The sequence below is a fragment of the Ruditapes philippinarum genome, unplaced genomic scaffold (genome assembly GCF_026571515.1).
Source record: "Ruditapes philippinarum isolate M1 unplaced genomic scaffold, ASM2657151v2 ctg1548_1_1_1_1, whole genome shotgun sequence".
Lineage (NCBI taxonomy): Eukaryota > Metazoa > Mollusca > Bivalvia > Venerida > Veneridae > Ruditapes > Ruditapes philippinarum.
In genome coordinates, this window is record NW_026859508.1 from 22,244 (window position 1) to 49,536 (window position 27,293).

The window sequence follows — 27,293 nt, forward strand, 5'->3', positions numbered from 1 at the left end:
GGCAGAAGATGACCTAGTGCACAATTCTAACATCAAAAGAACCTGGTTAACCTCTGAGTGCTCGCCTGACTGTTATAATACTGACAAAACAAACATCAATGCTTTAAAGATACATTATGCTCAAATTTAATATTTGAAAATATTGAAAATTACTTTACTGTCTATTTGTAAATAATTTATAAAATCAACATATATCGACTTCACACACAGAGTACATTGAATGTATGTTACGGTTTGAAGTCGACACACTATAGGAGGCCACAATATGAATATATAGTGTTGTTAAACTCACATTTTTTGAAAGAAAGGACAAACTTAACTTGACCAATAATAGGGACTGCAGCTTCCAATACATAGTATATACATCCTTTAACTCAAATTAGACATATTCAGTAACAAGTTTATAGACTTCCATAAATTTCTGTGAGAAAATTTATTTTACTCAAAGATGGGCAAAGTATATCTTTAAACAGAGCTCACATCAATGACCAGAGGGTAGTCAAAATACTAAAAGCAGCATCTCACCTACTAACAACCCTAAATCCTATATCTTTCCTATGATACACTCCATCAAACTTGATCATTTCAGCTCCTTTCTGTGCCACTGATGCCGCTGTTTCAAAGTTCGACTCCATCGCCATCAGGGCAAGTACACGACCCCCACTCGTTACCAGCAAATCATCTTTCATACTAGTACCAGCATGGAATACAGTTATACCAAGATTTTCTGCTTCTTCTATTCCTGGAATAGGTAGTAAAAGGCAGAAAAATTAAAAATTAAACTCTGAATAGGACCTTTAGACCTCTTTTTTTCCCCATTTCTTTATCACACTTATGTTACTTATTCAATTTAATGAGCTGTGATGTTACAAACAACAAACAAATATTCAAGATAACTTTACCTATTCTTAAAAGGTTAAAATTACATCAAATTAATTTTACAAACTTTAGCATGCTTTCTATAACATGCCTTCTATAACACATTTATACAGTTACAAATATATATATATAGGTACTTACAATTCTAATTTGTTTGTTTTAGTCTAGACCAGATAATCATCTCAAGCAATTTCTGGCCCTTTCAAAGTTTGAATAATGATAGCATGCTGCACCAGTTTTAAGCAAATCCAATCTAACAACTGTACCATTGACCACACTCTATCCTGAATATCTAATTGAGTTTTGTACATTGATATCGAAATCCTATATATTACTTCAACTTCCTGGTAGTTTTTGGTGGTTCCTAGGTCACACAAACACTGAAAAGGTCATATGAATACTTTCCAGCTTTACAGGTGGAAGAAGACCTCAGGTGCCCTTCCTGGCATTATTTCAGGCATGAACAGGCACCTTAGTAGAACCACCAATTTTCCGTAGGCTTGCTAGATAGCTTCCTCACATGAAAGAATCTTAAATCGCGGACAGGTTTTAAACACACAGCACTGGGGGAAGGGGGCAGGGGGGCTACTGGTTGAAGCCAACAACTTAAAAACTTGGCCATGTATGCGCTGTTTACTAACCGCTATTGGTGTCATTCGAGTAAACATGGTTTTCCTTTACATTAACAATGAAAACTTTCAAATTCTATGCAAAAAAATCTATTAATATATAAATTTAGCCAGTATGAGTAAAGGAAACTAGAAATGTGTCATCATGCCACGGATGCCCCCGCATGCAGCCAAAATTTCAGATGGTGCATTAATTTTTTTTTTTTCATTTTAAGTTCAAAGCCCTTAAAACTTTTCAATGTTAACACAAACCATTTCCATACAACGTTCAAGGCACTGAAATTATTCAGTCTTAACCTTTAGAAAAAGCATATTGCATATTTGTAGCCAAAATAATGGCTAAAAGAATGAGTGCTGAAACTGAAAGTTCAAAATTTTTCCAACATTCAGGAAAGATAAGTTTGTCTAAAATCATTGAACCATGACCAAATTCAAACTTAAACTGCTTATTCCTAAGATGTATCTATATTATTTTCAAAGTGAAAGGGACATAACTCTGCCAAAAATCCATCAAACCATGACCAAATTCCAACTTGACCTGCCCATTCCTTTGACATATCCATATGTCAAATTAAAATTTAATATGTAACACTGTTAGGTAGATAATGAACAGAAACTGTAAATTTCATATTATTTTCAAAGTGAAAGGGGCATTACTCTGCCAAAAATCATTGAACCATGACCAAATTTGAACTTGACCTGGGCATTCCATTGACGCATCCATATGTCACGTTTGAGTTAAATGTGTTGTACCTTGAGGGAGATAATGAACGGAAACTGAAAATTTCATATTATTTTCAAAGTAAAAGGGGCATAACTCTGCCAAAAATCATCGAACCACGACCAAATTTGAACTTGACCTGCGCATTCCTTTGACGCATCAATATGTCACGTTTGAGTTGAATGTGTTGTACCTTGAGGGAGATAATGAACGGAAACTGAAAATTTAATATTATTTTCAAAGTGAAAGGGGCATAACTCTGCCAAAAATCATCAACCATGACCAAATTTGAACTTGACCTGTATTTTCTCATGACATATCCATATGTCAAGTTTGAGTTGATTGTGTTGTACCGTTGGGGAGATAATGAACGGAAACTGAAAATTTCATATTATTTTCAAAGTAAAAGGGGCATAACTCTGCCAAAAATCATCGAACCATAACCAAATTCGAACTTGACCTGTATTTTCTCATAACATATCCATATGTCAAGTTTGAGTTGAATGTGTCCAAACCGTTCTTGAGATAATGAACGGAAACTGAAATTTCATATAATTTTCAAAGTAAAAGGAGCATAACTCTGCCAAAAATCATCGAACCATGACCAAATTCGAACTTGACCTGTATTTTCTCATGACATATCCATATGTCAAATTTGAGTTGAATGTGCCCAACCTTTCTTAAGATAATGAACGGAAAACTGATGATGACGGAATGACAGAATGACGGAAGGACGGAAGGATGGAAGGACGGAAGGACGGAATGACGGAACAGGGTAACACTATATGCCCCGGCCATTACATGGCGGGGGCATAAAAAAGTTTGTCTAAAATTCTTGTTCAGACATCTTACCTGTGATAGTACATCCCTTCTTATATGAACCTGGGTACCCACCACTGACCAGTACGACACCCAGTACTTTCTTACTGAGATCATACTCGGGTACATTATCACTGAGGGTACCTTTAACACAGGCCTCACATGTTGTATACAAGTCTGTCTTCATCAATGGAAGAATGGACTGAAAGATATTCAGAATTGTTAATGGATACTTTTCAAAGTTCACAAATTGATATCTTAAACAGATAATCTTGAAAATTAAGAGAATTTCTGAGTGTGTGTGTGTTTTTTGGGGTTTTTTTTGGAAGTAGGCGGACAAATAGTAAACATCGTATTTTATTATTTCAATCATTCAATTATGTTAGCTCACTACTTTTTTATCTTAGGGGAGACATACAACTATATTAAACCTAACATGTATATAGCCCGTATTAGCCGGATTTCACATGGCATCATCAATTCTGATCCGCTAACATTACCAAATGGCCCTTATCCACATAACAAGTTATGGGTTTTAGATGGTAGATGTCTCAGTTTGTTCCGTATAATAAAAAATATATATCATATCCCACCAATGAATATTACGTCCCATAATGAGTTATAGAACAAAATGTTAACGCTTGATGAGATAATGTTAGTCATGTCAGGCTAACATCTGGGTTAACAACACTTGTCTCGGGTGAACATTTCGCCCTTTCACCCTCATAAGTGGGATGATATTAATATAGATCTAATATCAAATCATTTGCTTTACATTTCTGGGCTGACAGAACCACGCCATGAAGTCTATGTACAGTGAAATAACCCCTTATCACTCTTCCATAAACTAAAATAGTATTAACCTGTGTCTCTGGATCTCCAAACCTACAATTGTACTCTAGAACTTTTGGACCATCGTCTGTCATCATCAGTCCAGCATACAACACACCTGTAACATGAAAATACATGTATTAAACCCTTAAGGTTGCTAAAATTTTGTCTCCGTTATAAAATAATAGTGTATAATAAGCTTATAAACACACTTCTGAATCTGTTTCTGGGACCAACCAGTACTAAGCAACCAGTTTTATGGTTACTTGACCAAAGATACAACAGCATGCCTGCAACATGGCTGGAACACATACAACCAGAAATCTGTAAGTTACTAGAGTCGCGACTTGCCCTCCTTTGTGAGAATTTGGAATATTCCTGTATAAAGCGACATATCTCTGTAAAACCGTAAGAGTTATGAAAATTGTACCTGTCATGTTAGATAATTAGAGAACAAGTGTGTAAAGGTCCGTACCATTCTCTTCAGGTTTTTGGAGATACCAATTTTACTTTCATGCAAAAAGATTTAAACAAAGTGTGATGCTGACATAAATGTGTGTACAATAGCTCTAGATATTCTTTTAATAATCAAGATAGAAAGTGTCATGGTTACTTTTCAGCAGGTGACAAGGTGTCAAACAAAACACCTACCAACATATGGTATACCCTCTTCTCTAAGACCATCAATAGTTTTCTGCATAATATCTTCCCTTATTCTCTTCAAGTCTGAGAATCCAACCTGTAAAATCCAACAAATTTGTTTATTCACCCTGACACCACAATATTTATATAATGGACTAGTCCTCCTTTTGAATTTGGAACTGTTCATTATAAGCTGAAGTGGATACATCTACAGACAAAACTTAGCAGCCAAATGTATAAATCATATTAAGACTTCTGGCATAGACATACCATTATCCTTGCTTAAAATCTGTGCAAGCAGGTTAACATTAACCAAGAACATGCATATCACAAGCATATGCTGCCAGTTTTGAATCTCTGGATACTATGTTATCAACATTCATTGTATTGCATGCCATACAATCAGCATATTACATGCCATATAATCAGTGTATTGCATGCCAAATAATGAATGTATAGCATTTTATATAAATAGCATCTTGCATGCCATATAATCAGCATCTTGCATGCCATATAATCAGCATATTGCATGCCATATAATCAGTGTATTGCATGCAATCAGCATATTGCATGTCATATAATGAGTGTATTGCATGCCATACAATCAGAGTCATTCATGTCATATAATCAGTGTATAGCATGTCATATAATCATTGTATAGCATGCCATATAATCAGCATATTGTGAATGATTGGCACAGTTAGTTCATTATCAAAAGATAACAGTTAATTGACAAAGCAATAGACATGTAAAGCATGATAAGAAACTAATTTACATGTTGCAACCACAAAGTAATGGAATTACTAAATAAGTCATAACTCTATTTCATTAGAACAAGGATAATATATATGTAGCCCTTATGCATATATGTAGCATAAGAACCCTTCAGTACAATATTTTGTTCTGTAATACTGATACTACTTTTAAGTTTGTTGTTGTGTATATTTTTTTGTGTATGAGTTACCTTTGGATAAGGGCATACAGCCCCCATTCCACCTGTGTTTGGCCCCTCATCTCTGTCTAGGAGACGTTTGTGGTCCTGTGCTGCTGGCATCAAAGACACTGTTGTGCCATCACTAAATGCCAGAATCTGTTATGAACAATAAAATGAGCTGCGCTATGACAAAACCAACATAGTGAGTTTGTGACCAGCATGAATCCAGACCAGCCTGAACATCCGAGCAGTCTGATCAGGATCCATGCTGTTCGCTATCAGTTTCTCTACTTGTTATAGAGTATGTAAGCGAACAGCATGGATCCTGATCAGACTGCGCGGCTGGTCTGGATCCATGCTGGTCGCAAACCCATTATGTTGGTTTTGTCATGGCGCGGCTCAAATATAGAAGTAAAAAGCATTATCGGCCAAGATCATGCTGGAATTCTTAGAACAAACTTTCATTTCTAGAACTTTACATTCATTTATATATACATGTATTTTGGGGATATGATATATCAAGATGAAATGCTGTTGTCAGCCAAGAATACAGAGCTAGAACAAACTATAAGTATGGACCAGCTGACTTAACTATACAGGGGACAAAGATTGTATTCTTTCTGATCCGAAATTTTAATGGCTGTACTATACTTTCAATTCTGATATTGTAAAGGACAAAATATTTATAAAAACTGCTCAAGTCAAGTATATATTTTATGATGCAGACATAACTAAGATCACATATAAATAAAGAGCTAATAACATGGAAATAAACTTTACAGAATGTAAAGAACTGTCGGAGGACAGTAACGCTCGACCATTCGAAAATTTGTCACAAGGGTGTTTCATTGAGTATAATAATGCTTACCTATATGAATACATAAAATTGTCCGAAAAGGTACAAACCCTTCAAGTTTCAATACATTCCCTTCAGTAGTTATGGAGATACAAGCTTACACACAAAAACTTAACCAAGAATTTATGAATCGAAAAAGGGGCATAATTATGCGAAAAAGTAAATCAGAGTTATGGGACTTGTGCCAATCATCTTAGATAATCACAGAGAGCAAGTGTGTGAAGTTTCAATCCATTCCTTTCAGTATTTATGGAGATACCAGCTTACATACAAAAACTTAACCAGTGTCTATTCTAGGACGCGCGATTGCGCGATTCACGCTAATATTTCAAAGATTGCGCACAATTCAAAATCATGTGAGTGAAAATCGCGCATCTAAAAAAAGTTAATAAAATCGTAAAAAATTCTGGAAATAAAGTGATCCCTAGCAAGCATAATTCCATTTCGCATTTTATTTGGTTGTTTTGTTTACATTTACACCGGAAACTGAAGGGAGGTAACTGTAAGCTAATTATAATAATTTAGTACTGTATGGTACTGGTTACGTGAGTTGACGGAAATTAACGGAATGTTTTGTACCTACCGGAACTAGTGTGCTAGGTCTGACAGTTGGGCGCCATTTTAGTGTAGTAAATAATCAAGAAATCCTAGCTTGGCTACGATCTAGACGTAAAAGATAGGTCGATTGTTTGTATTGTCAATCCCTTGATAATCAATCGCGACAGTTCTATAATAATTTGTTTTCGTTCATAAATAAAGGGAGGTCAACTTCAGCTGCCTTAAATGAATATTTTCGTTTTAAATATTTCATCGGTTGAACGCCTCAGTGTAAACTTAATGCAGACGATTTAACAGTAGCAGTTTATATTGGCACCCCTTGATTTTGAAAATCGCCCCCTTTTTTGAAATAGAGGGGGGAAAATCACCCCTATTTTTGAATTCCTAGAATAGACACTGCTTAACCAAGAATTTCTAAGTCGAAAAAAGGGGCATAATTATGAAAAAAAGCAAATCAGAGTTATGGGATTTGTGCCAATCATCTTAGATAATCACAGAGAACAAGTGTGTGAAGTTTCAATCCATTCCCTTCAGTAGTTATGGAGATACCAGCTTACATACAAAAACTTAACCACAGGGACGCCGACGCCGACAAATGGGTGACTGCATTAGCTCGATTATTCTTAAAAATAAAATAATGTGTTAAATGAATTTATTCTCCATCTGGGCCAAGTATCATCAAACTAACTTTTGAGTAAAAGGCAGGATCCATATTTTTTCTGACTGACATAATGACAATCCATATTTTTTCTGACTGACATAATGACAATCCATATTTTTTCTGACTGACATAATGACGATCCATATTTTTTCTGACTGACATAATGACGATCCATATTTTTTCTGACTGACATAATAACGATCCATATTTTTTCTAACTGACTTAATGACAGGCAGTGATGAGCACAATCTCTATTCTTAAAGTTCTTCTATTCACATACCAAGAATCATCAGCCTAGCTTTATGTTTGTACTTTGTAAGTTAGGATCCAATTTCTTTGGACACACAGGATGACAGACAAATAGACCGGTGAAAAACTTTAAATGATATGCATAATCTTCATATGGACTTCTATACACAATATCATCATATGAGCCGCATCATGACAAAACCAACATAATGGGTTTGCGACCAGCATGGATCCAGACCAGCCTGCGCATCTGCGCAGTCTGATCAGGATCCATGCTGTTCGCTTACAAACCCTATAACAAGTAAAGAAACTGATAGTGAACAGTATGGATCCTGATCATAATGAGCGGATGCGCAGGCTGGTCTGGATCCATGCTGGTGGCAAACCCATTATGTTGGTTTTGTCATGACGCGGCTCAATTATGGTCTTCTATACACAAACTAAGTATCATCAATCTAGCACATTTTGAGTTTTAACTGACTTCAAATTTCTTCAGACAGATGCAATAAGAGACAGTTGGATGGAAATACCTGAAATATCTTCCTGTAAAACCTATAGGGGAATAATTACCATATTCAGACATAATTTTAACACAAACATAATAACCAGAGAACAGACAACGACTGTCTATATAGGCTTTCTGTCACCAACTCCATGTAACAGTACCAGACACCTATCATTTAAGTACTGTGAATTCACTTTATTTTGTGGGCATTAAATCTTATGGTTTTGACAGTAAGAACATTTTCATGGGTTCTTAAATTCACAGACAGTTTTGTTGTTTCTTTTTCTCAAAACGTAAAACATAAATAACAGGATGCAAAATAATCTTACAGCAGTTGAAATCAAATTTTGTTGGATCTTAAACTTTTGGATTGACCCTTCCACTAAAACCATGAATATTTAATCTAATTCCCGCAAAACATAATGATTTTGCAGTATACTTACAGAGACTTCTTCACCTTGTAACAACTCCTCAACAACAACTGTGTCACCGGCTCCACCAAATTTCTTCTCCTAAAATAACAAAAAAGTTTTCTTTATACTTCTGCTTTATTGTACTGAAATTAGTTACAGGAAAGGTAGGGAGTGAAATACAAGGGGCATAGTTTAATACAAATGGCAACAGCAGTGTCTTTTTATAAATTAGTCATATCTGTGAAAAATGATTAGTAGAGTCCTTCAAAATATTCAACATGGACCTGTACACTTTTTACTAGCCTCAGACTCTATTCGGGAAAAGCATTTTTGAACTGTTCGTTGGATACACCGTTTATACACTGGTAAAAGAGTGCTTCTGACTGCACTACGGGCGACCAGAAGGCAAGATTTTAGGTATGAATTTAACCAAATTTTAAAAGAGAGAGACCGAACTCTAGGCGGGCTGCAGCAAAACCTCAATCTAACGGTTAAAACTGAGTTGTTGCCACTAATTCAAATATGCCCCTTTGGATACAGATCTAAAAACATAGTTTTATCTTTTCAGATAGCTATCAGATTGGGTGATCATGTAAAATTTGTATACGGTTGAATGAGTCACTTTGTTAGATGTGTTTATGAAATTGTTATACTTTTCAATAATTTCAATTGTTTGAATAATAAACCTATACCATGTTCCAGGCAAATATTTGCCAATTGCAATGAGATATACCTTTCCATTGTACCTGTAAACACTTTTCCCCTGTTATGCTTGCAGATATGTTTCTATGTGGCAATATTTTGATGAAATTTCAAGGAAATAAGAAGGGCATATGAAGCCATACCATTTCTAAGAATGTTGAGGGATAAAAAAAAACAAAAAGTTTTCATAAAGTGAAACCAGAATGTTTCAAGGAAAAACGTAGGACAAACGGAAGCAAAATGTTTCCGGAGGAGAAGGAGTGGGTATTACATCAGCATTAAACAATATCTTATTTAAGCGACTTACTATCCCACAAAAATCACGAATTGCTTTTTGATTAACGGTATCTGACTAAAATGTTTTAATAAGTAAACAGGAAGAAAACACATTGATTGAAAATTATCACTCCTTCAGGGTTAATAACGCTAATGTACCTGTAAACATTCTCTAACAGCTTGGCATGCCTCTTTCTTATTGGTTGCAATGACAACGCCCTTCCCACCAGCCAACCCGGATGCTTTCACAACCAAAGCCGGAAAGTCTGCGCTGTAATATCAAATATATTGTACCATAATTATATACAAACATAACTAAAGTAACTAATATGAGAGGAACACAACAAGTTTAAACAATTTAACTATTTCATGAAAAGCCTACTAGTGTCAGGTATGCAAACATCTTACCAAGTCTTTTTATAAGTTACACATTATTGGATTGACAAGCAATTAAAGACACACATCTATAATAAGTCTTTGCCATATTATTTCAATTGCTTCAATAAGAAAAGTTCTGCCATTCTATTTCTCATAAACTCACTTCAATATATTCTACCTAACAATTTATTTAAATGTTGCATCAAGTTGGATAAACAGGCGCATGCTGACCAACAACAGGTCAAAGATATAGACCAAGATCTGCCAACATATCTGTGCTGTATTTTACATGGTCTGCACTTTACACTATTCAGCCAGTACATATTTAGAATTTTTCTCTTGAATGATGAATATTTTCATCCAAACTGAAAGACTGACAAGTCCATTAAAGATATTTATCGTGGTAAGGGGTAAGACATCTTTCAAACATAACCCCCCACCCAGCCCATAAATACCTCTCTATATAGTTTATAGCATCTTCTGTATTTGTGAAACAGGAAAATCTAGCTGTAGGGATATTGTGCCTTTTCATGAAGTTCTTTGAAAACTCTTTACTTGACTCTATCTGAGATGCTTTTTGGCTTGGTCCAAAACACATTATACCTTGAGAAAAGATAAGGAATACAGTTTGTTTAAAGGTATCAAATAATATCAAAATATTGAAGTCCTTCCAGTTGAGCCGTCATCGATAGAGACAATATCAATGTATCCTTGATAATTTTCTGTTGATCAATAATCAATATGCATTTGAAAATCAAAAATTTTGATTAATTATTTAAATGTCCATAAATTATAAAAATTCACCCAAAACATATACAAAAGCAGGTGGCCATGTCAAGGACTAAGCTGTTGGTACAAAATGGACACACTTCATTGCAGTGGTGATAAAAAATGCTCATAAAAAAAACATGCAAAGGACATTTATAAACAGGACACAACATATTTGTATGACCAGAACATGTATTTTACTAAAAACTTTAAACAGGTATGAATGTGAATTTTATACAAGAAATTAGGAATATTCATCAATATACTGATGTATCACCGATATTGGTCATCCGATATTGATGTATTGGCAATATGCTTTGCACTGAATCAATGACAGCTCTACCATATAGAGTAATAAATAAGTACACGTTGCTTACTAGTTATACAACAGTAAAGGCATTAAACAACATATTTCATAAAAGAAACTAATGTACATAGCTAACTATAATGACCAATTGACACATGTTTATATACAACCACATGGGAAGAAAATTTGAGCCGCACTGTTCACTTACAAACCCTATTACAAGTAGAGAAACTGATAGCGAACAGCATGGATCCTGATCAGACTGTGGGGATGCGCTGGCCGGTCTGGATTCATGCTCAGTCACAAACACACTATGTTGGTTTTGTTATGGCGCTGCATTTATTTCGTATGATCAAAAACAATGTTGCTGATGTAACAGCGATGTTACTATGTTTAGATCTTGTGCCTAATTTATACACGAGATTATTATAATGTAATATTCGGTGTACAAGTATTTTGATCTATAATTTGTTTTTGAACCTCATGATTTTCATAAAGACAGATCACACAATGTACATCACACATAAAACTCCCTCATGTAAAACACAAGTTTCAAATCTAAAATATTCTTATAATACCATTATATTGTAAAAGTACTACACTCAGATTACAAATAAAATAATAATTCCATGAGCTGATATTCATGCAAATTTCATGCAAAGAATTAATCGGAATACTTCCATCTATTACTAAATCACACCATCTAAGATTGTTAGTACAAACAACGCCAAAAAAATCATTGAAAATGTTATTCTCTGATTGTATCATTCTTTAAAACTTGGTGGCATTAATGATAATCTTCTCTTGAAATTGGTGAAGATTATAGAGCTAAGGTGACATTTTCAACCTACTCATCTATTATCTCATGCCCTGCTAACATATAAAGGGAAAAAACATGTTCCTAAAGACACTTCCTTGTCTCTGACAAAATGGACTATATAATGTTTTTTTTTCTTCTGGCCTAACAAAATATGGAAACCCTTTGCAGTACATATTATGAAATATATAATAATTATATATTCAACAGTATTAACATACACATATCTCGACAGGTACTCTAAATTCTTTCATGTGAGGAAGCTAGACAGCTAGCTTACGGAAAATCGGTGGTTCTACTCGGGTGCCTGAAATAATGCACGGAAGGGCACCCGAGATAATCCTCCACCAGTAAAGCTTGAACACCGCCAAATGATCTATACTGTGTCGGTGTGACATAAAACCCAATCAAACAAACAAACATTCTATATGACTGTATAATATACTATACCTTCATCAGTAAGATGATCAGAGATCCCAGCAGCTAGCGGGTCCTCCGGGCCAACAACTACCATAGATACTTCATTGTCTTTACACCACTTACTTACTTCATCAAAGTCCTTCACATTTATCTCTGCCAGAAAATAATAGTTGTTTAATTATACATAAACGTTATAATGAAAATAACTTAAAGAGATAAATGGCTGGCTTTTTTTTTTCCAGGACTTTGGGAACATGACACATACCCATGGAATTGGGAATTTTTCAGTGGTGTTTTGTTAAAAATTAGGGAAAAAATACACAACTGAAATTTTGCAATGATTAAATGAATGCAAAGAATCACTGTTTAGGATGGCATCTTCAAATATTTAAGTACTATAACAGTGAAGAGGCCCTAATTAGAAAAAAATATAGAATTTGTTGTTCAATATTTTTAATTTTTTAACTTTCAATTAGGACATTTTTCCTGTGAATTGGGAAAATAATATACTAATATACTATTTTAAATGGGAATATATGACTGAATAATTTCATATTTTGTGCTACTTTTCTTCCGATACCAAGCATCTAAAATGCAATAAAACCATTATTAAAGCATTACAAAATTTATGTTTCAACGTTCTTGAGAAAAATTTATTTGTTTCTGAGACATAATGTGCCTTTAAGATACATTTAATTTTCTGTTTTAAATTCATTACATCTACAAGGCAATATGTGAGTAACCAGAAAATTCACAAACTGTTGACAACAACAGTTAACAACTGTCCATCCTAGCTGTGATTCTGTAGAATGTGATAATTATACTGTACTTATATTATACTATTAATCGGCAAAGTGGGGGTCTACAGTGTTCAATAAAACAGGACATTTACAGAGGTCGGGCAGTGTGCTCAACTTATTAAATACTGGACACAGTAAAGGAAGACAAAACTATGTAAAAAGTAGGACAGCTCTCCATAATTATATAACTTTGTATAGTCAAGGTAATTATAGCTCTGAAATTATTATGGAAAAAAAAACTATCACTAGTAATTATATTTTTACATATTTCTATAATTATAACAAAAGCTATAAATATATTGCATAATTGCAAACAAAAACTAAGTGATTAAATACTCACCAACATTATCAATTTTTCCACATTTTGCGGTTCCAGCATTTCCTGGGGCAACATAAACTGCCTTGACCTCTGATGACTGTGCAAGTTTCCATGATAGCGCATGTTCACGGCCACCTCCACCCACCACAAGAACTTTTAAAGACATCTTATGAAAAAACAAAACAAATTTAATTGTAACAAGTGCAGTTTAGTTTTTTAGTCATAGCCGAGTATGATGATATATGCAAGATAAGTTTGATATTGTCACATTAAAGATCCTGTTACACAAATTTTTTATGGTTTTATATCATAAATTTAATTGTCAAATGAAGATTAATCAATATTGTAAGTTCCAAAAACAATTATTTGTAAAGTTATTACCGCATTTACATTTTATGTTAATAAAGGGAGGTAATTAGAAAAAATTTCTATAAAGTCTAAGTCAAATTTTTCAATAAGAAATAAATGCATTTATTTCAATGATTACATATTATGTGGACACATATTTGCAGTACATATTTTACATATTCTTCAATGTTTGAAAATTGTTTTAGAAGCATAATTATATACATATATAAAATTTCACTTAGTGTGGTAACCTTAATTACAGCACATACAAGATCTTTAAGTACAGTACCAGTATATGATATTACTTAAACATTGCTAGCTAATTATATTCGTAAAGAAACCCTCCCTTTATATATGCACACATATTTGAAGTACATTACAACACTGTTCATTAATTCAATGAGGAAAAAATATTTAAGTGCCCAAGCAGTACAAGTGGTAGAGTTTGAGAGCTTTATCCTGCTACTGTCTTTAGTATATTATCAATTAAATAAAGCCTGGTCGGATAAATTTATCTATCTCCAGTCGATCCAGTAGAACAGATCCTCAGGCCTAAACCAGGAGTATAATTATATAAGCTGGGCCATGACAAAACCAACGTAATGCGTTTGCCATCAGCATGGATCAAGACAAGCCTGCGCATCCACGCAGTCTGATCAGGATCCATGCTGTTCGCCATCAGTTTCTCTACTTTTAATAGGATTTTAAAGCGAACAGCATAGATCCTGATCAGATTGCGCGGATGCACAGGCTGGTCTGGATCCATGCTGGTTGCAAACGCATTACGTTGGTTTTGTCATGATGCGCCTCAACTATATAATTTTCATTCCATTTTCTTTAGTTTATTTTATTTAAGACTTTTCCCCTGAAAATTATACATCAGGGTCTAATCCGGGAGATTGCAATCTCCGGGATTTTTTATCCTGAAAATTATGCATCAGGGTCTAATCCCGGAGACTGCAATCTCCTGGAATTATAAGACCCATATGTTTATCACTGTTTATATTTTATACAGTAATTTTTCTATTACAGAGCTCCAAATAATTTATTTGGCCAAGGGAATTTTGCCCCTTAAAATTAAGAGTGAGGAATAAAATGCACTTTCTGAAAAATGTTATGTGTAAAATCAGAGACACAGATGTTATCAGTGGTAAAATTAATATAAAGAATTTTTCGTTTTGTCTAATAAATCACATTGCCTTCATATAATAGCATACGTAACCTCAGCTTAATTTGAGTATACGTCGAGTTCAGATCTTTGGCCGAAATATATATCAAATATAGATGTGTACTATAACCAGGGATTTAGGAAATATCTAAGCAATTAAATGTCATTTATTTGTACTATATTGTCTTCAGTAGTTATGAAAATAACATCATTGAAGTACATGTATATGTATTGGATGTAAGGAGAAATTGCATGTGTACACTGTTTTAAGTAGTTCAAAAGTTTTTACTATTAGAAAAACAAAACATAGCCAGGTGTCTCTATTATAGTCAAGATGGACTTTATTTCCTTATTAAATATGCTTTTTTTCTTTGTTACTTTTTTTCTTTTCATCTTAACATGAGATATGATCAAGGAAAATATGCTTAAATATGATCTGTATGACGATAATGCCAACAGAACAGCTTGAATGATTTAATGTAACAATAACTTAATGTATTTACATGTAAAATGTAGTATCTTGCGGTCATTTAGGTCCCTTAAAAATATTTCTTTAAAGCATATTACAGTACGCTCACCGCGGGTTTTGCTTTTTCCGCGATACCACCGCGGACGATTTTTTTTTATCGCGGACAAACGCGGGGGTTCGTCCGCGATGAGAAGCCTAATTTCCCCGCGATCCCCGGTGTTCAGTTGTTTCCACCGCGGACAAAATTCTGACGACCGTTCTTCATTTATCGATAAAATCAGTCACCCGTTTCCCGCGGTGGAACGCCATGGTCAGTTGGTCAGTATAAATTAACCTCCAAAAATAATAGACGTTTTATTATTTTTAACGTCATCTTTTTTACACAATGACTTGAAAAATTGACCACAATTGTCGCCTTAAATGTTATTATACGTTAAATTATTTGAACGGAATTTGAAATAAAAATAATTACAGCTGTACCTGTTTTTGTTGTTGTTTTTGATATTTTTGTTATAAACGTCCACAAAACTATTTGTCCACATACCAATATTTTTACAACTGAAATCGTCATTTATAACTGTCATCTTTACTTGTTCATTCCTTGTGGTTCTATAAGTATTATTGCTGTTAAACTATATGGGAGCCATAATTATGAAACTTAGTAAAAAAAGGACATTTGTGCTGTTTTCTCAATGATGACTGACGCTACAGTACATGTCCTGTAAGAGGTCGATGAGTGTGAATACAAGTTTAACAAAATTCTGCAAAAAATATCTATAAAAAAATAAAAAAGAACAAGCAAACAAACTACTAAAACAAAAATGAAAATAAACTTCAACAGTTGATACAAACTTCAAAACATACACACCTGTAATTAGATAAATCAAGAATATCATTTAATGTATATTTTGGTGAAATAAACGCTTTCTTTTAATGTTCCAAATAAAATATAAGACTTTATGATCAACATGCAAATAAACAGAAACAGTAGAACGCATCTAACAATTGAAAGAGACGTCCTGGAATATTGCCTGAATAAAATTGTTGAGGGTCACGTTTTCAAAGTTTTTAAATAAGAAACAAAAGCTGGCATATAAATTGTTGTAGTATCTTTTTCATAAATGTCATATGCCGAATTTTTCATTATTTGACTTCAAGTTTCTCACTACCATGAAGTTGCGACGACAATGATTTATCTTGATGTCGAAGACATATTATACATTACCCAACATGAACAAGAAAAACACTGCATTTGTACATGTACTTTTATTACAACAAAAAAGAAAGAAAACAAACACATTTTACATATAGTTACATGTATATGTACAGTACATGTTACAGTACATGTACGTACATACATGTATACTGATGTTTAAATACAGTAATTAATTTTTAAAATTTAAGGTTTCCACCGCGTTGACCGGTGTTTGACCGCCGCGTTCCTCCGCAATTTACCACTGCGTTCCGCGGGGGAAACGGTTTCAGCCACCGATTAATGTCCGCGGTGGTGAAAATTTTCCGTCCGCGGGGTCACGCGGACAATATCTGAGCAAATTTTCGTCCGCGGTAAACCTCATCCGCGGGGTCACGCGGGTTTTGAAAAAGCCGCGCTGAGCGTACTGTATGTCAATGAAGAAAATAATTATTGCTTCAACAGTTTTTTTGCTCAGCTCTACTCTTTCAATTTTCAATTGGAATATTTAAGTTATTTCATAACAAAGTTAAATGCCTCCAACATATATATAGCAATTTGGTATAAACAAACTCACCGTAACTTGTCATCTAAAGTCAGTGAAAATAAAAGACTGGGACATGATGTGTATTATAATTATGGCTATACATCGCTCCCTTTGTATATTTATCTATGTTTTATATGTATAGATGATACTACGTATAATAAAGAATATGTGTCATTGTTTTCAAAAGTATGCAATATATTTCTATACTCAATTAAATAAGACAGTAAAAATAAATTCCTTTAGTGATATAGTTTGTAAATATTCTCTTTTACGGTCAAATGAACAAAAGTTGTGTATAGTTTGTGACCATAGACGTGTTCAATGGTTCGCTCATAGGGCCAAAACTATTCTACACAATTTGAAATGAGTATAAGATGAATGAATGTTACTAACATATAAATAATAAACTGACTTAAAACTACAAGGTAAAATATAAAAATGAATTTCATATGGTCACATCGCTTCCATTGTGCAACATACGCCAAGTTGCAGGCAAGACATAATTTTGCATATAAATGTAAAACAAATGAAATAAATGTTCAGTTTTCATTAATTTTTTGCAGGAAATGTGAGTGTAATAAATTGGACATTTTCTTATCATTAATTTGGTTTTTACGAGGTTTATAACCATTATAACATTGATTATTCAAAGCATAACTCTATCTTAAATAAAAGAGAAATTTCCAATCATATTTTTGCATTGTGTATATCCCTCCGAGGCTCTGTAGAAAAGCTGAACATTTTGTTTTCTAAGTTTAAAAAGTATCATCCTTAATAGAATCGCAAAGGAATCTTAAGATATTCAAACCATAACTCCTTAATAACTTTCGTTATTCGGATTCAGACTGAAACAATGATATAATCATCTCCAAAATGTTTTAGATACCCAAGTATTATAATTCAGTTGATTATATGTGCTTACTCCCTCTCTCATAACCTTTGATTGTATACATATTATCAAAATAGGTAACACAAATTCGAATTAAGTAATATCCTAAGCATACCTATAGAATCAAATCAATTAGTAGCTACGAAATTCAATATGTTGACATATTCACGCCGAAATTATTGATTTCATTTTTGAAATTTTTTTTTTTCGAAACTGTTCTTTTTATATGCCTGTGCGTATTGTCATATCGGTAGGTATACCACTGAATAAATCAGACTGACTGGGATTCTTCTTATAAAACTATATCAAAATAATGTCTGTCTAAACAAACCTAGTATTAGGTCAACTCCTATGATGATTACCTGCCACATTAATTTCATCAATAATTTCAGAACACCATCCTTTGTAAATATTCTTAGTATACTTGTATATATCTCACTTCCTCCTACTTTCATTTTCAACACACAATGACGTTGTTGACAGCAGTTTTTTTTAAGTTTTCCATTCAATAAAGGTTAAATATATTGTATTTTTAACAGATTAATTTGAAAACATCTCCTTTTGAAATATCAAACAATAAAACGCACAAGTTTTAACATTCAAGCATACCGAAACTGACAGTGACAGTGAAGCAAGAATTCTGAAACTGGTGCTTATTTTGGATTTTCTTTAAGTATTTTTAGCTGTTACACACCCTATCTGGAGCTCTGGACCCAGTCACTCATTAATATAAACTTTAATAGCGAGCTCAACGAGGTGCTGGCCCGAAGGGCCTGCTTGCAAAGCGAGCTTTACGGTTACGAGAGTACTTGCTAAATAGTGATGGTTTGAAAACTTTCGTAGGATATACTGAAATGACACATCGCAACGTTTGGAATTACAAGATAACAACAAAAAAAGAGGAATTCTGATTGAAAACGAATGCGTAGACTCAGGTGTCCTCCTGCGCACTTTCAAAGGAACCATAATAGGACAGGGAACCAGAATAAATGGAAACAGCGTATGAAATACCGAATGACAGTTTTAAAATAGAAAATGTAAAATAAAAACTATTATTTTATACAATTTCACGGCTTGCTTTGAGGCTTTGCCTGTTTCATAGCGAGCTCGACGAGCTGGCCCAAAGGGCCTGCTCGCAAAGCGAGCTTTACGGTAACGCGAGTACCTGCTAAGTGATGGTTTTGAAAACTTTCGTCTAAAGTAACGAATTTGACACATCGCAACCTTTCGACTTGAAAGATAACGATAAAAACTGAGGAATTCTGACTGAAAACGGATGTGTAGACTGGTCACCCGCGCACGTCTATGGGAACCATAATTGGACAGGGAACCAGAATAACGGAAGCTGTGTATAAAAAATGAAAATCGAAGACGCCATTTTGTTTGAAAATCTGATAAATAAAAACAATTTTTTGTCAAATTTTGTTGTGAAAACTATCTAGAATGAAAGAAAATGGTCTAACTAAGAAAATGGATCCGAACACCAATATCTTTTATTCAGTCATTAACGCTGTACAGACGTTTAAAGTATTGTTTACGTGACGTCACAATGTAGCGCCAAACAGCACGTGAAAAACAAACAAATCAAGTACGCTATTTTAATGTCGCAAACGTTTTAAGTTTTACATTTATTTCACTTGTAATAATCTTTATTTCGCTTGAAAAATTATAGAGTGAAATAAAATAAACAAAGTTTTATACTCGTTATTCACTGGAACATAGTTATAGTACATCCCAGTTACTCATTTCACGACAGGGGCGGAGCCATATTTAACACAGTACGTGTGACTTCACACGCACTCGTTACTGCATTTGAAATAAAAATGAGCGATTATTTCATACTATTTCACGTAAAAAGTACATCAAGCTCGCTTTGAGGCTTTGCCTTTTTCATATTATTAGTTACAAAAACAGAATGAGCCTGCAGGTTTAGGCCTTCACTGGGCGTTTGCTGATCTTAAATTCAACTCTTAAATCCCAATATGGAATTGAGTGGATACAAATGACTGGTGTAACAGTATTATGCTGTATAAAACAGTTTCACAGGCGGAAGTGATCTGTGCTGCACGTGAAACATAAAATGTTGAATTATTTCAACAACCAATATCTTATTTACTTCAGCTTTAAATTAATCATAACAGAAGGGCAATTAAAAAAACAAATTTCCTTAAAATAGTTCGCGAAGACTCTTAAAATCATGTCATACCTTTAACAATTACCTGCCTTGTTTTTTTACAATGCACAATTCACGTGCAGCAAACACCGTAATATTTACACTACGTGAGTTTGGTTCTTTGTAAATCTCACAACGTGCTTATTTAACGCACCAATTTCATATTTTTGGCCAATCAAAACGTTTAATTCTGTCTGACGTCATCTAACAACAAAGAAGCGTCAAAATGGCGGCTAATTGTTTTTCTTGAGCAGGTGTTTGCAATTAGAAAAGAAACATGCCGAAAAAGAAAGGAAAGGGGAAAAAGGGCAAGAAAGGGAAGAAGAAATCGGGGAAGAAGTCATCAGCAGATTCTACACCAGGTCCAGTGGATCCCATGGCTCCGTCATATGTTCCTCCACCTCCCAAACCGGGAGAACAAGTGCGTTGTAAAACTTGTTGTTTATTGTTCTTTCATCATTCAATTTATCATTATTTCCTTTGAGCTGTCGTCTAAAATTGGCATCAATATATTGTTGTGCCCCCATCCCTATATATAGCAGATTTCATATCATAAGGTCACTCCTAATACATTTATACATTATATACATTAAAGTACATATAAAGATGATTGGTGTAGTAGGATATACTGACATATATTTAATTAACAAAATAATAATGAAAAGCAACTATGTATGTGGTGAATATTATTTTAAAATAGATGCGTAAAAAAGTGTAACAACAGAAATCATTTGTTCAAACTGCGCCTAGTGCAAGCCTTTTTACTTGGAGCTAGAAATTTTACACTCATTGCTTATAAATCTGTTAATGGCAGGTTCTAGGATCTGATGCGAGAGTATGTCAGATGCATGCACTCAGTCAAACTGAAATATATTCTGTATTAAAATATATCACCAGCTTTTTTCATTGTAATACAAAAAATTAGATGTTTAGAGTATGCTCTGCAAATAACATGGTCCAGGTCAAAGTTGACATATTAAAATCATAGGTGTATATATATCTTAAGAAGAATTAGTAGGACTATTCTCATTTCCATACAGGGTGTCTAAGCATCTGAGGGGTGCAAAGGGTGTTGAACCCTTCCAAATTATATGACAAGAAATTTGGACTGTTTAATCAAGTACTTTCCAAAAATGGTCCATTAGTTTTTATATTTTGCATACATGATTTTTATAGCATAAAAAATATTTTTGGTTTTGCTTTGAAAAAATGATAACATAAACTTAAAATGTCAATTCAAAATAAAAAATTTTGCAATGGATAAATGTTTTTTCAGTACATTTGTCACTACAAGCAAGTTTAAAAATACTCAAATAATTTTTTGACTTAAAAGTTTTGTTAATTTTTCAGTTCATCAAGTTAACATGATAACAATTTGCTAGATATTTGACTGATTGTTTGTCTTTCAGTTAGTCAAACTCCTGACTTCACATCCGGTTGATGAGAAAGAAATACATGGTGTGAAAGTATCAACAAGAATATTGGACAATTTGACACCCCAGGAAATCCGAGATCTGAGAGTTGTATTTGAGCTGTTTGATATTAATAATGATGGGTATGTGTCATTCAAATCAATGAGTTCAATTTCATTTCGGTTTGATGTATAACCAAATACATGGATACATTGGTTATAATGTTACGGAAGGCATCATGATTCTATGTCTGCAGGCTTTTCATTTTTATCTGAGGCAACAGATGCTCCAAGGAAAACAACCCATTTTGCCAATGGTCAATGGTGATACATTTAATTTAATACATGTATGCAGAATGAAAATACAATTGATTTTAGCAGCATTTGATCTGATGGTTTGGATCGCCAATTTGTTAATAATGAAAACCCTGTGTCTGTTATTTTATTGTGGATATTTAACACATGTTCTTGTGGAAGAATGTTGGTGAGAGTCACAGGCAATTACTCTATTATTACTACATGGCAAGTTACAAGTATAGTAGTAAGTAAAGGGAAGTAACACAATAGCCAGAATAATGTTTAACTGAATGTCATCTTTTCTTGATTGTGATTTACGGTTTATATTCTGTACATACTACATGTATATTATAAATAATGTAGTATATATTGTACTTATAATGTAGTATTGTAAAAAATATAAACCATGGGTAACACTATATATGTAATGTAATATGACCAGACTATGTATGAAATATAAATTGTGGGTCACCGAAGATGATCAAGTATATTTCCATATTTAAGTACATTTGAAATATTACTTTTATCAATTTGTCGGGTGGAATAATTGCATCATTTGTTTCATAGCAAATATCTTTAAAAATTGAAGAGTCATAAAATTCTAAACTATATTTATTACTATACATTAAAGTGTCCTTAATAAAGTGGCATATGAACTGCAATGAAGTTGATATACTAATGAAGTTGATATACTAAACTTTTTTATTCTTTTATTGTAACACATTACAACTGGGTTTTTTTTAAAGAAAAAGTACAATAATGTCCATAGACTTTTGTATATTTTATATTACCTTCATTATTATATTATCATAAATGAACTCAAAGTGCATTAATCTTATTCTTTTACTACTTGCCAGATTTTTGGCTCCGCCAGAATTAAGACGTGCAATGAAATCTCTCGGATTTAAGGTGTCCAGAGAAGAGGCCAAACAGCTAGCTACTGATGGCAGTCTGAAAGGTGTTGGGTAAGTTCTGCTTTACAGGGCTGTATATTGGTCTATATGTTTGTGTAGGTCAATTTCCATGGGGTTTAGGAGCATGTACCCCAAGAATTTGTTTTTGCCCTTGATTGTAAGTGATAGTTATAAGTAGTATGCCACCGCTGTTTAATACCTATATAATGATATTCCGCCGGCTATTATATAAAACTATCATTTAATCATTTTTCATTTTAAGATATGTTTTGAATTAACTTTCAAGTGCCAGTTCTCTGGTATAATATATTCAAAGAATCTAAAGCTTTATTCTCTTATGTTACTAAATTAAGTATGTGTATGACAATCCCAAAAACCTGTAATAAATATGATTGTCATTGCTAGTGTCTGGTTGCCAACAGTAGTATGTTACGTTAGTTTATTTAGTTTAAATTTGAAGAAGAATCATTGTAAGAAAAAACTTTAACTGGACATGTATTTCGTTTTCATGAATTTTACTTATATCAATCACTCATGGCACTTCCGGACTTCATGAATTTTTAGTCTAATAAAATCCAGTCATGTCAACAGTATATTAGTATCAGAGGTACTTGACATACTAATTCTTTATATATTCTGGCTCTGAGTCTGAAAATAATAAAGTTTTGCAAAAGGTGATGACACATCCCCAAAAAAACATCACTCAAGTAAATCAAATTTTAAAAAAGAAACCAGCAAACTTGAAATATTTTTTGTGAAGTCTTTATATCAGTGTTTCAGAAATGACAGTATGAAAAAACTGTATTAATGACAGTTTCTTTATTTTAAGTTTTTCATTAAGTCAACAATGACTTTAATGTTTTAAAAAATATTGAATAGTATTACTGAGATAGTTTGGAACAATAATTTAAGGCAATGGTTTTCAATTATACACTGTTTTGGATGCTTTTATTTCAGAATGTTAGATTTCAATGAATATTTAGAGACTGTGATAGACAGACAAGGTGATTCACGAGACATGTATGATGAAATATTAAAGGGATTCTCAATGTTTGATCATAGTATGTAAACAGTAACATATCTATTTCATTATTTAAATATCATGTGTTATTTTACCCATTCCATTTTAAATATCTTTAATGGGCTGGTCCATTTTTCAATCTGGACACAACCATTCATCATTTTTAGGGGAAATTTCAAAATATGTACTAACTGAATAGCAGACTGGGAAGTCTATGATCGAGTAGGCCACTGGTCACATGTGTAGAATCCAGCAAGCTGAGGGTTAATTATGTTGTAACATTTAATGATAAAGAGGTCTGAATATAATTGACATAATGATACTAGTATTATCATTCGGCTAAGTGGTTAAAATAAAAAAATCAACTAACCATTAATGCTGTGGGTTGATATCTCATGGGGATTCCTTCAGCTATCAAGCTAACTGATGAAGGTAGGTTGCCCCTCATACCAAAAGAAATACATGGATACATGGCAAGCCAATAAAAATCAAACTTAAAAGTATGTATGTGATGTCACTTAGAATCATAGCCCCCCCCCCCCACACACACACACACACCTTCCCTCCAAAAAAAATGAATACATAAAAAATAAAAATAATATAAATGCATGATAGACTTAGTTGTTAACATTAAGCTTTAGATGGCAAAAAATGCTACATGATCTTGGTCTGCATTGTTTGCTAGAACTGAGTCACCACATATTTTGAAGCTTTCCTTGGAAAATTTTTTTACTGGTTTTTGTCCAGATTTAAAGGTGGATTCAGCAGTTATTATGCCTATAGATACCCACGAGTTTGCGGACAGATTAAGAGCAAGTTATAAATGTAAAAACTCAATAATTAGTAAGCTTAAAATGTGGCTCATGCCTATTGAATGCTAACTAGTTATAAATGTAAAGATGGATTTGGCTATAAAATCATTTAAAAAAAACAAAATAATGTTGAATATTTGAAGTGCATCATTTTGCCATGCATACTTGAATTAACACTGGAATATATAAATAAAAAATAAAAACATGTCCATGTATTCTAAAACTTGATATACTGGAGTTTTTATTTTTCTTTTTAGCAAAGAAAGGGTCCATAACATTGGGGGATTTACAGAAGTCATGTGAAGAAGCCGGGATACGATTTACAGAACGAGAGCTGGAGGAAATGATGGAGGAGGCCGATATAAACGGAGATGGACACGTTGACCAATCTGAATTCATTCGAATAATGTTACAAACTAATCTGTTTTAGACAAAAAAAAAACAAGCATAGAAAGGAGTATTATGAAAAAGTGATAATTTCTGGCTTAATGTGTGATAGATAAAGATTTTTTATTCCTTTTATAATAGAATATATTTTAATGTAAAATTAAAAAATTAAATCAATTTGTTTAGTCAGGAAAGGGAAAAAGATATCAATGTATGTACAATGAGTAGAAAAATTATATGTTATGATAAAATAATGTACATTTGTATTGTTTATTTAAATTCATGTATGTTTTCTTTGGTAAAATCTATTGAATTGATAAAATGTCACTTAATTTCAAATTGGTAAGAAGAAAATAAGTTTCACTTACATTTTGTTTTAATTATCCTTGAAAAAATGTAAAAAGCAGAATTTCAATGAAATGTTGTTTGGTATTAGAACTTTTGTTGACAATGTTGGCATATTGTTATAAGATAAAGTGTTGAATATTTGGTATTTTGAAGATTTCATATTGATGAAAGAAAAGCAGAATGTTTGCCAAACTGCGTAAATGTTATATATAGATAATAAATATACACATGTATATATAATCTAGTTTAAAAGGACAAGAGATTTTACGTACAATAATAGGCTTTTATGAAATATTTTTTATTAATTTTATGGTAATTAAATTGAAAAGTGATTAATCATTACCTTGCATAATGTTAATTTCTGAAACAAATGTAATAAAAGTCTTTTTTTATCCTGTCAGTAACTTAAAGTCTTCTATGAAAGTTTTGTATTAAGTTTGTTGTAATGTTGAAATTGACATTGCAAAGACTTTGCAAAACAGTTTGGATTCCAGGGTCAAACTGCACATCTATGGTATCTGACTAAACTTTATACTGTTTACTATCTTCAAAAGCTCTGAAAGTTACGACAGACTGTTTCTATAAGATAGACAAGTCAGTGTTAAAAATACCCTAGTTTAGTCATAGATTATTTGAGCTGCGTCATGACAAAACCAACATAATGGGTTTGCGACCAGCATGGATCCATCCCAGCCTGCGCATCCGCGCAGTCTGATCAGGATCCATGCTGTTCGCTATCAGTTTCTCTACTTTTTAGAGTTTGAAAGCGAACAGCATGGATCCTGATCAGACTGCTTGGATGCGCAGGCTGGTCTGGATGTATGCTGGTCGCAAACCCATTATGTTGGTTTTGTCATGACCAGCTCATTTATTAACTGCATTAACTTGTACATGTTGTAAAGTGCCTTACTGTACAAAAATGAACATTTTATTTACAATTTTATAAGTAAGTACTTAATCAGTTAATGTTTGGGTTAATGTTTGAAAGCTGTGTTTGTTTTATGTTATAAGCTGCAATCTAAAAACTATTGTTCTTGTAGATATGTTTGTTACATTTTTTACCTATATCACTGTAATAAGACCCTTTATTTTGATATTGAAATGTTGTTTAATTTAGTTGTTTCTTTTTTTATCAGTTATAGTTTCTAGGATTTTTACTCTGTTCATATATGTCTACTGAGAAATAAATGTATAAAAGGATATTCACACCGATTTTGTATTCTTTGAAACTTTCTTGAAAGTTGGTGTTGGTAGTTTTCACTCCTGGTCACGACAGTAAGCCACATTGAATTCATCAGAGTTTAGTTCTGCCAAAGCATTGTTCCTGGGCAGACTGTCAAGCAGTTTACCAGTACTACTTGCCTTCACTTTCACAAGGAACATGTATCTTCTGTTCATACCATAGCAGAGGTACATGGATTTTCATGACCAATCACCACAAAAGTGACCTGCACTGTCCGGAAATCGAACCCGGAGCGCCCGATTCAAAGTCCAACGCTCTATCTATTGCGCTAACCGGATGGACAATAACATACTTTGTCCCAGCTTCATCGATGTATTGGAATGATTTTATTCTGCCGAACATTTTACATGATACGTGGCTTCCTTATGAAATCGCAAATTTGTAACTTCGTTTGAGAATGAATAAAATTCTCAAACACGTATATAAAGAACGCTAAAGCCATCGTCATGGAGCACTAGTGATCGGTCTTCGCATTAAATACAAATACAAAACAACCAATTATGTGAAAGCTTAAGATTACCCAATCATGCAGTCATTAAATTTCCCTACGGTATAAGAACTTAAACAATAGTGTCTGTAATATTGAAGCA

General features: G+C 33.3%; 2 protein-coding genes across 2 annotated transcripts in view; one reads left to right on the top strand and one right to left on the bottom strand.

Moving 5' to 3' along the window:
- LOC132756742 (trifunctional purine biosynthetic protein adenosine-3-like) overlaps positions 1-26,656 on the bottom strand; it is a 42,624-nt gene extending 15,968 nt beyond the window's left edge. Inside the window, exons 1-11 of the mRNA XM_060747874.1 lie at positions 25,481-26,656; positions 13,506-13,650; positions 12,396-12,518; positions 10,509-10,656; positions 9,835-9,946; positions 8,728-8,796; positions 5,486-5,611; positions 4,531-4,618; positions 3,912-3,997; positions 3,082-3,250; positions 526-742 (exon numbers count right to left, since the gene is read on the bottom strand). Coding sequence (XP_060603857.1) covers positions 526-742; positions 3,082-3,250; positions 3,912-3,997; positions 4,531-4,618; positions 5,486-5,611; positions 8,728-8,796; positions 9,835-9,946; positions 10,509-10,656; positions 12,396-12,518; positions 13,506-13,650 — 1,283 coding nt within the window. The 5' untranslated portion in view covers positions 25,481-26,656. The remainder of the gene's footprint in view (positions 1-525; positions 743-3,081; positions 3,251-3,911; positions 3,998-4,530; positions 4,619-5,485; positions 5,612-8,727; positions 8,797-9,834; positions 9,947-10,508; positions 10,657-12,395; positions 12,519-13,505; positions 13,651-25,480) is intronic.
- On the top strand, positions 20,453-26,662 carry LOC132756740 (uncharacterized). Its single transcript, XM_060747872.1, has 5 exons — positions 20,453-20,691; positions 21,680-21,825; positions 22,836-22,943; positions 23,850-23,953; positions 24,983-26,662. Exons 1-5 carry the CDS (start codon positions 20,548-20,550, stop codon positions 25,153-25,155), a joined length of 675 nt encoding a protein of 224 aa, XP_060603855.1. The 5' UTR covers positions 20,453-20,547; the 3' UTR covers positions 25,156-26,662.
- Positions 26,663-27,293: the final 631 nt, after the last annotated feature.

Bases quoted from the DNA above. Each gene is read 5' to 3' on its own strand.
- LOC132756740 (XM_060747872.1), top strand. From the start codon at position 20,548: ATGCCGAAAAAGAAAGGAAAGGGGAAAAAGGGCAAGAAAGGGAAGAAG. The intron at 21,826-22,835 runs GTATGTGTCATT...ACTACTTGCCAG, and splicing joins TTTGATATTAATAATGATGG to ATTTTTGGCTCCGCCAGAAT. The intron at 23,954-24,982 runs GTATGTAAACAG...TTTTCTTTTTAG, and splicing joins ATTCTCAATGTTTGATCATA to CAAAGAAAGGGTCCATAACA.